We start from the raw sequence: 10,957 nt of genomic DNA, 5'->3' as shown, positions 1-10,957 counted from the left end.
TTAATAATCTATACAACAAAAAATTGATTTGACTCTGGTTTACTTTGGTTCTTTTGGAATTTATCAGGCACTATGTGGTTTATTCATAAGCTTATACCCAGATATATTCCATTTTACAGGAAATTGGTCTTCCCTTTGATGCCCGAATGAAGGAACTGGAAAAGAACTTTGGGTTAATAGCTGCCCATCATAATCATCATATGGAAGATTACAACAAACTTAGACTTCTGGTTGTGAATATTCAAGAAAGGATGGGACACATGAGTGACCAGGGTCAAATGTCAAGTGTAATTGCCAGCCTTCTTGATGATCGTTTTGCCAAAATGAAAATGGATTTGCATGAAAAACCTATGGTAATTACTGTGCCCTTTACTAAACCTGTTCAAGAACACCTCTGTCTTCCCTTCCTCATCTTCATAACATAAAGGGAGAGCTCAGGTAGGACTTGAATACAGTAAGTTAGAAGATCAATGGATTCCCCACACCATGTAATACAACTACTGTATATAGTACATGCATTATTTAATCCTATTTTGCCCTGATATCCATTAGTTGTTTATATACTTTTTTTTTTTTTTCCTGGACTAACGATTTAAGGCTTTAGGTTCTAGGCCCAAACATTCTTAACACCCCAGGGAACCTTACTAATATGTGTGTTAGGCTCTACTATGTATTGTGCTAAGCTGTGACATAAATATATTAAAATTTTAATTACTGCCTTAACATATGGCATAACAAATGTGTAAATCTAGTGTATAATACTCAATGTGATTTGTGTTTTCATGGCATTTTTAAACTTGATGCTGATATTATGCAATTTTTAACCCTTCACATATTAGAAGGAAGACTCCATCAGTAAGAACCATGAAGCTCGCATCCTGCACTTGGAAGCTTTGCTGACCAAACTGTCAGAGGTAGGCAGCTTAAATTTTTCAGGATAAATGCTCAACTTTGAGCGTCCTGTAGATGAGCAGAAAGTACTCAAGTGGTAATAAATTTCTATTTATAGTCTTTAGTCTTTATTTTTGGTATATCAACATTTATTCTTCTACTTGCAGGCTATGGAGGAAGACCGGAAGCGTGCACAGATCAATGCTAGGTAATATTTTTATCCCATTTCATAGATACGACACTTTTTGCTTGAATGAGACAAGCCATTTGTGAAACTGAATGGTGATGATGCTTTAGAATAAATCTGCCTGTGATCAATGGCTGCTGATATGTGTCTTAACCTCCCTGGTGTTCTAATTCTGTTCATATTTTTACACCAAAAGCGGTACATTGTTTTGCATGAAAACTTATTTTACATTGTAGGCCTAAAATTCTTAGGCATAACTCACCAAAATTTGTCCAATATTTATTAAATTGAATAAATTTAATATTAAAATTTAAATAAAACACAAAAATCTGTTAAAACAAGGTTGCATAAAAATACTGTAACCTGTAATATAACTGTACAGTAGCATATATATAATGAATATATATATAATTACTTTATATTGGATTCAATACAGTTATTTTGTGTTGAATCCAATACAAAATAATTTGACTTTCCCGCCACGCCTCCCGTACACACTGACGTCACCGGGAACATCGATGTACTTGCCGGCTGAAGATCGAAAGAGGATGCAGCCCGGATATACACAGACGAGCAGGATTCTTGAGGACGCCATTGAGACCAGGTAAGTGTTTTTTCCTTCATATTTTTAGCTTCCCCGAGTGTGACTCAGGGTTACCGCTTTTAGCATGTTTTTTTTTTTACCCCGAGCCACACTTGGGAATACCACTAAAGTGGTTAAGACAACCCTGACATGATCATTTTCACAAACATACAGAACATTTATCAGCTTTGCAGGAAATGAAATAGAGCAGGTATTGTTTGGGGTGAGGACATTTTTAGAATTTTAGGGTTGGTAATAAACTAAATGATGGGTCTTTGACAAATATTTCATGAGAATGTTTAATTAGTTAAATACAACCTTCAGCATCCCCCCCCCCACCACCACCACCTTTAAAATACCAAGTATATAAAGTAACAAAATATTTGAATGTGATTTTTATATATAATTCTGTATATTCTGCAGTTATTTCTTGTTTCATCATGTTTTATTTTCACTAATACTAATACTAATCACGATATGCCATTACAGTTCTAATTCTCTGTTATGTTAAAATGTTCATTATTTTTTATTTGTGCAGTGAAGGTGAAATTCAGGATCAAAGTTTACTGCGGAAAAGAATTGAAAGTCTGGAGAAGGAGTTTGCAGAATACAGATCAGAGTTCCTTAGAGAACAGTCAGTAAAGTCAAGTTGTGATCTACCAGACTGTGTTCTTCAGAAGGTAAAAAAAAATATGAATGCAGTTCACCTAGTTTGTATTTATCAATTTTCAAAGTTATGTACCTTCCAAAAGCAACCTGAAGTCTAACATTTGGTGTAGACTTTTGGTGAAAGACAGTCTGTTTCTGTATTTAAAAATGTATTTTTGTTTGATTGTAATTAGTAATGTGAATAAATTTATAATTTTTGAGTATTATACTAAAGTATTAACAACCTCAGTGACTACAGAGTCCATTTTAGTTTTGGTCACCCTGGCAGGCTTAAAAATAAAGGCCATAATCACCAAGCATGTACAGCATACTTGCCAATTATGGCAAATACTTGTGTTGTCGCCCTGCAGAGATGACAGGTCCAGGGATGGGCACTGGCCTCTTCACCGCCGATATACTTTTTTTTTTTTTTTTTCTTCTTATTTCATGTACTCTTCTGTGCTTTGTCTTATATTTCAATTTCTTTTTACAAATTTGGTTTAAAAGGTTAACATCTTTTTTTAAGAACCGAATAATACAAATTTTTTTAGTCAACTAATGTGCAATTCAGCCAAAATCTTTGTTAGCTGAAGGAACAATAACGCAGCATGTCCACAGCAGAGGGGCTTTTTTTTTTTTTTTTTTTTTTTTTTTAAAGCATATGTACTGTGTTTACATTAAAAATTGCTGGCTGCTAATAAGAGCAAGAGAGGTCCTGGACCAGGCTGCACTGCTTAACTGCAGTAAAATCTCCAGGCTCTGGCTGTGCTTTTTGGTGGGAAGAGGCAAGGTATACCTTAACTAAATTTTTGACAGGTGAATATTTTTGTACATATGTCAACTGCATGTTTAGTTATTTTAACTGGAGATCAACTTAAGTTAGAGAGCACCTTTGTATTACCCATTGTCCTTTAGGTGGATGCCAGAATTAAAGAATCCATCCAAATGATGTTTGGAAGTCAGGCGAATCTCCCAGAGTCCTTACTACAGTGGATTTCTGCTAACTATGTTAGTAATGATGATCTTGGCATTAGATTGCAAGAACTAGAGCTCATAATTCTGAAGAATATCACACACCAGATCTCAATAACAAAGAAGGTACCAACTGCTAAAGTTGTGGAAGGAGCAGTAACTGGAAGTGTGTCTGGTATTACGGAGGAGGTAGGTGTTGTTTCTATTACCTAGATCCCATAGTATGTTTACATGCAAGATACTGATGACCGTTCCTGACAGTGCAGATTTACTATACTGTAGCTCTCTGCTCATATGATTGCAGAAATAGTCGACTTCTTACCTTTTTTTTTTTTCTTTTCCCCTCTCTAAGGATGCACTTGTTTTAGTAAATAATGCTTTGAGGCTTTACTCTCAAGACCGCACTGGCATGGTGGATTTTGCTTTGGAATCTGGAGGCAAGTTTTTAATTTTTATATTTTCATTTTTAATAGGTTTAAGTAGGAAAACAAACTCTCTGGGTATAATACCAAATTACCTTTCTTACTTTAAATACCTTGGCATGTCCCCTCCCCTGTGATGCTGCTGATATGTCGTGCTTATCTTTTGCATTGTGACTATACACTTTTGGAAGACTCTGCTAAATGTAACTACAAAAACGTAATGCGACTTACCCATTCTTAGATGTTTTGGTTGCATTAGTTTTCCTTTTTTATGAGGCTTCTTATCTTTTCATTTGTAATCGTGACAAAGAAACACTTCAGTTAGACAAAGTCAAGCTCACTCACTGAACACATCTATTGGAGAGCCGCATTTTCACCTGAAAACAGTGTGTTAGGTCAACAGAACACCTCCTCCTCCTATTTCTGCATCATTAAAAATGTGGGCCTGATCACACTGCTGGGGTATGTGCAAAATAAGAGGTGTTTATTGTAAGGGTTTACATACTTTAGGGCAGGTTTGATTCTCTTTAGTAACAGAGAATGTTTATATAATAAAAAAACACAAACATGAAAATTTAGTAAAGTAAATAAAAGTGAGTCACCATTTTAATACTAATAATACTAAATCTTTTGTAAACTTACACTGGGAGGGAAGATAGCTGTTTGCATTCCTTGTGCCCACATCTGTTGACTCCTACCTCCTGCTATGTCATTTGTATAAACCCTCATTATTTTTACACAGTATTTATATAGCGCCATCATATTACGCAGCGTTGTACGAAGTTCATGGTCATGTCACTAGCTGTTCCTCAAAGGGCCAATTACTCAATTACCTGAATAATTTTTAATCCTGTTTTTGACAAAAGAATAAAGTGATGTATATCTTTTGAGTTAAAGTTTGAGAATGGGAATCCTCTGGAATTTTACACTGTATGTAGTTGTGAGCTTTTCTGGGCTTAGGGATATTGAATAAAAAGATTTGCCTTGCATTAAATGGAAATGAATACCTAAAGCAGAAGTAAACTTCTTGGTGGGTCGTGAGCTTCAGTCATGATCAAGTATGCATCACATATTTGCTGAATATGGCACATACATACCCTGTGCTGTCACCCTGCTGCAATGATGGGTCCAGGACGGGTTTGAGCCTCAGTGGTTCCCTCATGGTTTTTTTTTTTTTTTCCTGAATCTCCTAATAATTTTAAGAAACAGAATAGTGAATTATTGAAAAATTGAATTTTTGAATTATTGAAAAATTGAATAATTGCTTTTTTTTCTAGGCGGCAGCATCTTAGGTACCCGTTGTTCAGAAACATATGGAACAAAGACAGCACTCCTGAGTTTATTTGGAATTCCATTGTGGTATTTGTCTCAGTCCCCCAGAGTGGTAATACAGGTAAAACAAAAAAAAAAAAGAAAACTGAGTGATGTATGCAAGACTTTGGGTACCAGGTCTGTTTTGGAACATCCTGTAAAGATTATCTATCTCTGCGTTTTAGATGCAGCACCATTTGGAATGGCTTAGTTTCATAAGTTTGGCCTGTTTGCCTCATCTGACTGGTCATAGTTCACCAACTGACCATAAAACACACTTTTTTAAAAATATATTCTAATGTTTCTATGGCTAAACAGATCAAGTTCCCAATGCACTGTTGTAAATGCATTTTTTTTTTAAAGTTTCTAATTTTTTATCTATTTATACTACAAAGTATTCTGTAAATCAGTATTTTTTACAGATTTAAACATGTGCATGGAACTTTAGGAATTTTCAAAACGTAAATTGCCCCCAAAGGAATGCAGTGAATATATCCTTGAAACGAGTGCTATAGGCAAAGATAAAAAACTATGTAGAAAAAAGAAACCTACCATGTTGCCGTCCTAATGGAGTGAACTAAAGGTACAACTGGATGATCCTATATATTTCTAGGATACACAGATTTCATTTTAGCAACCAATACAAATATAATGTGTGATATATAATCTCAGAAGTAAAAAATGGATACCATGGGCCTTCACCCTGTTGGTGGTCCAATGTCTTGGACTGTCATTCATTCTACACTGTTTTCTTTTTGTCTCTGTGTATGGTTCTTTTATTGTATATACTATTGCTGTATCTATGCTCACTGTTTGTTTGTTATTGGGGTTTTGTTTTGTCTTTGGGCTGTTTTGTAACCAATTAATTTTAATTTCTGTTTCATAAAAAATTGTGAATTTTAAATATGTTTTTCTTATTAAGCGGCATACCCTTCTGTCAATAAGTTCACACAGATTAAAAAATGCCAGTTGCTGTAGTTGGCACAGTTTCATGGTATTTGTAGCTTGCAAAGCATGCTGTAAATTGTAAGCAGGGGTTTCCATTTATTTTACAGCAAGTGTAATATGTTACTGTTTTATAAATGGAAACATTTTTATTAAAAGTGGTAATTAGAAATGCTGAAAGGTATAATAAAAGTTGCTACTTGGGCTTTGTGAATGGTAAGGTTGGAGGCAAATATTTTGACATGTCAAAAAGTCAGAATTTTTTTCAAAGGACACATTTGTTCATGATATTGAATCGTTTTTATTTATTTTTTTTGCAAGCCCGACATGTATCCTGGAAACTGCTGGGCATTTAAAGGGGCTCAAGGATATCTTGTCGTGCGCCTGTCGATGGCAATTTACCCAACAGCCTTTTCATTGGAACACATTCCCAAGTCTCTGTCCCCCACTGGCAACATCACAAGTGCACCCAAGGATTTTGCCATTTATGTAAGTAAACCTATTTTAGATGTCTAATGTCTTTGAGGTATGCTAAATTTTATAGTTATGGCATAATTCTTTCTTAAAAGGGTTTGGAAGATGAGTATCAAGAAGACGGAACACTGTTGATTCATTCACTGTATAATGAAGACGGGGAGCCTCTACAAATGTTCCATGTGACGGTAGGCTTTTCTAAAATAGTCATTTTACTATTTACCATAAATTGTAATGTACTGTTTGTAATGTAGTGTTTGAAATTGCTAATGAATAAAACTTAAATCATTAGCCATTTTCCAACCAGAGCATGTTTTCATTTTTGTGCACACAAATAATTTTACATTAACCCCCCCTCCCAGACATTGACCCCTTTCTATTTTATTGCTCCTGTTTTGTTTTTCAGGAAGAAAATGAGAAGCCTTTTCAGATTGTGGAACTACGGATCTTCTCCAATTGGGGTCATGCAGATTACACTTGTCTTTATCGCTTCAGAGCTCATGGAACACCAGCGAAATAAAGGCAGAATATTTGTTCTTTGTGTACATATTTTTTATCTGTGTAAATACTTCTGACCTGGAACACTGGAATATGTCATGAACATGAGCAAGAGGGATATGCCCTACAGGAATCCCTCTCTATGCCAAAACCGGAAACCTTTCTCAATAGAGAAGAGAACTGCCAACCAAACCAATTTGATGTATTTAGTTGTTGCCAGTTTGCTTGACAAAATGCTGCATGCATATCACTCAGGATTGAAAGGCCAGTTGGAATTAAACCCAACCCCTCCTTTTAAAGGGGAGCCAAAGTATACAAGTTATTTTCACTCATTCACTCACTCAAGGGCAATAAGGAGCTTTATGTGATATAAAAGATACTATTGCTCATGGTGACGAGATTTTCATTGTTTAACCTGTACTTGACAAGCAGAGCTGCAGTCTGGTTGACATGAGAAAAGCAAACCCTTATTTCTGAGATCCAAAGTTCTCAATGGCCATCCACCTTTATTTAAAAAAAAAAATTAAAAAAAATGCTAAGGGCTGCTGTAGAATGGAATAGTGTACAACTAACCAAAGCTTGTTGATATCCTATAAATCCTGATATTTTTATTTAAAAAGAAAAAATGCAACTTAACAAGCAGTCTGTGGGTAGAATTAGGCTAGTAAAATGTTTTGTTTACCTCTACCCCTGGTCTGCAGAAATGCTCTGAGGAACATGGAGTCTGACACTTTTAACGCTCCCTCAGAAATGCTAGTTTTCTTGCTGTCATTCGAATGCTTTTGCTTCAATGCTTTTGAATTTCCTGACATAGAACAAAAAAGCTGGCTTTTTGACTGTAATTTTCAACATGTAAAGTGCGTAAGTTCCACATAGTCAGTTAATTTTTGTTTTTGAGAAGGAAACTATGGTGGCCTTGGTACTTCTTTTTGACCAGTCGCTTTCAGAGTCAGTTTAAGCACTTGTCCTGAGACGTTTCTATAAGCTGCTCTTTGCTCTTTCTCTCTCCCATGCAAGGTTTTTTTATAAGGCATAAGTCTGTGAATTACTCTAACATCTTTGAAGTTCATAGAGCTGCCCTCGGTGTGTGGAATTTTGCCAGAGTGGAAAATTTGGGCGCACAAAGGGTGTTGATCACATTTAACTTGCCTGCTACCATAGTATTGAATGGTCATATTCACACTGGTTACTGGACTGTGGTTTTAATTGTGTTCAGGTTCGTTTGCTGTGGGTAAGCACAAACTAAATGTAAGGAACAGTGCTAATTGCACCAAATACTGCATGTTCTATTACACAGCATTAAGGAAAATCGAACTTACAGCAACCAAAGCACAATGTGCACAGTCCATTTACTTGTGTGCTAAAATAGAGATAATACAGAATAGAGCACTTAAGCTTTCTTCCCTGTACCAGTAAATCTTCATCGATCAGTAATGGTATTCTCTAAAAATGAAGCTAAGTAAAGTTGTTGCCCATAGCAACTATTTACATTCCAACTGCTGAAATATAAGGAAAACAAATGTATTACTGGTACGCACACTGGAGTTTTCCTTTTGTTTAGGTTCTATGAATACACTACTCGAAAAGAGAAGAAGCACTCAGTATGAAAAGCTCATTCATACCAATCAATATCTGTTTTGTTTCCCAATTCTCTCTATTTGTCTTTCTTTTACTTGTGTACATGTATTTTAAATTATTTTGAAAGTTAGCCAAACAACAAATGTCAAGTATATTTTTATGTATATATTTATAGAAATGTTTTATAAGTTCAGAGCCTCACTTTTCAGCTACATCTTGTATAGTTAGAACACTCTGGTAACACTAAGCTAAAGTAAACTACTACCCCACCGATAATGGATGTGTATATCTAGTGGAATAGGGCAGAGTCTGAAACCCCCCCCCCACATCATGACGATGACAGACTTTGGCTTTCTGTTGTTGTCATCAGTTCTGTGCTGTATGCCCTGTAGTGGATTCTAGATTGGTATATAGGTAGAAAATTCAGGACTTGTGGGGGCTCAAACCTTGTCGTATTCCACCCTGTATTTATAATATTGGGTGGCATTGTTCATTTCATATCTCTCCGCAGCCAGAATTCTGTAGACTTTTTAAATAGGGTTTATATATATGTATTGTGCAACAGTCCAGACCCCACAAATGCAATTGCCTATACATGAGATGTACTGAAATGTAATATTCTAAATTCAAATATACTATGTAAATCTGGGAGGGTTGTAAAGGGAAAACTTTTTTTTTTTCTTCAAGGAAACAACACTAATTTATTTTTAAAGATGCAAAATAGGACTGTGCAATGTATTTTTGTAAAGGCTTTTCAAGGTATTTGTTTTTCAGTAAATGTTTTGCTTGCTACATATTGAGAAGATTCATATGTTTTAAATAAAGAGTTTACTTTTTGAGTGCATGTAATATTTGAAAAGGTAAATAAAAAGAGTACTACTTTTCTGTATTGGTTGGAATTCTCTTTACTAGTGTTGAAATTGTCATTATAATCACAAGATTCAGACGTTAACCACCCATTCCTTTCCCACAAAAGACTGTAGGTTTTCAAAATGTATGTAAACATGTGATATGTAAAAATCATAAAGCATGGCTGCAACAAGTTGCAAATATACTGCCAGTGTATAAAGTGACCCCATTACAAACATCCAAAGTAAAGGTTCAGGTTTACCTGTAAAGAAGATGAAAAATATTTACTTTTCCTGCTGTGCACATCCCTGGTTTCCTCCAATAGAGGGATCATTTACTGAATTTTCTTCATTTAGGCATACACACGTCCAATGATTCTTATCTCCGGGCTATATCGGATGAGAATCTGACGTGTGTGCAGTGGTTGTCTGATGTTCATGGATCCGTCCTGGCAGATCCACGAAGAACTAAAGATCAAAGACCGCAATGGAAGAGGAGAGAGTGCAGCGAGGTGCTGCTTGCTCGTTCTCCCCTCTCCGTAGAGCAGAACGGCGCTGTATGTACAACGCTCGTTTATGTATCATTCAGTCCTTTTTCCTTGAAAAGGATCTGTAAAGATCCTTTCTTGTGTGTATGTAGCCTTCGTCATCTAGCTTTGATCCGTTCCCCCTGCTGAACCTTACATCACCACTCAACACAATATGATCAGCAGGATATCAAAACTCTCAGAAGTGTCTCTGAAAATACAGTAGTCTACAGTTCCTCCATTCCAATATTGTTCAATGGTAGGTACAGCAGAATAGGCAAATATTAAAGAGTACTTAAACCCAAAAACATCTAATAGTGATACATACACCAAAAAACGGAGTGTCTGAAACTTATCTGCTGGTAAACAAAATGGTCTAAAGATTCAGAGGCCCTAATATGAATAGGCAATATGTGACTACAAACGGCTTGGAGGGGTTTCTAAAGACTTGGGCCTCCTTTAGTCCATAAGTAAATGTTCTGTTGGTCATCATCCATAAATGTGACCATGTGTATTAATATAATTATATTTGAACTTTATGCCATGTGAAGACTTTCCTAAATATATTCCTTTACAAGAAATCAGGTAGTTTTTTACACTACACAGATGGGGAAATCAAGAAAAATGCACTTTATTGGGATCATCTTAGATATATATTGTCTACCAACTTTTTTTTATCTGAAGCCAATATCCATGGTATGTGATCTTCTGTCAGAGAGATTCCTTGCATTGACTGTACAGATTATTCCTTCCTAGTAGATCTGCCTGTGCTGTATCTAAAGCTTGCTGGACATTTCTGAAGAAGTATGCAAATCTGTTTTAAAGGACAATTACTAATTTAAAGTGGAACTAAAACGAAAATAAAAAAATCATACTTGCCTTTAATTCTGCAGATCCCTTGATTGTGCAGGAGAAGTTCTCGATTGGGTTCTGCTCTGTCCTGGAACTCTTGGTTCTAGAACAGGAGAATCGCCGGGTGCTGCCATCTTCTTCCTTCGGGCTACGTCACCCAGTCTTACACTGCGCAGGTTTGAGATAGGGTAACGTAGCCCGTTGTAAAGTATCAAGACAGA

General features: G+C 35.9%; 1 protein-coding gene across 1 annotated transcript in view; it reads left to right on the top strand.

The window, feature by feature from the left end:
• SUN1 (Sad1 and UNC84 domain containing 1) overlaps positions 1-9,398 on the top strand; it is a 37,122-nt gene extending 27,724 nt beyond the window's left edge. Inside the window, exons 13-22 of the mRNA XM_072419069.1 lie at positions 120-353; positions 840-914; positions 1,059-1,099; positions 2,200-2,341; positions 3,225-3,470; positions 3,634-3,718; positions 4,981-5,096; positions 6,281-6,448; positions 6,529-6,621; positions 6,840-9,398. Of these exons, the coding sequence (XP_072275170.1) occupies positions 120-353; positions 840-914; positions 1,059-1,099; positions 2,200-2,341; positions 3,225-3,470; positions 3,634-3,718; positions 4,981-5,096; positions 6,281-6,448; positions 6,529-6,621; positions 6,840-6,953 (1,314 nt within the window). The 3' untranslated portion in view covers positions 6,954-9,398. The remainder of the gene's footprint in view (positions 1-119; positions 354-839; positions 915-1,058; positions 1,100-2,199; positions 2,342-3,224; positions 3,471-3,633; positions 3,719-4,980; positions 5,097-6,280; positions 6,449-6,528; positions 6,622-6,839) is intronic.
• Positions 9,399-10,957: the final 1,559 nt, after the last annotated feature.

The sequence above is a fragment of the Pyxicephalus adspersus genome, chromosome 7, assembly GCF_032062135.1.
Source record: "Pyxicephalus adspersus chromosome 7, UCB_Pads_2.0, whole genome shotgun sequence".
In the NCBI taxonomy this organism is placed as follows: domain Eukaryota; kingdom Metazoa; phylum Chordata; class Amphibia; order Anura; family Pyxicephalidae; genus Pyxicephalus; species Pyxicephalus adspersus.
The sequence above is the reverse complement of the archived record's forward strand: the minus strand, read 5'-3'. Positions and strand labels throughout refer to the sequence as shown.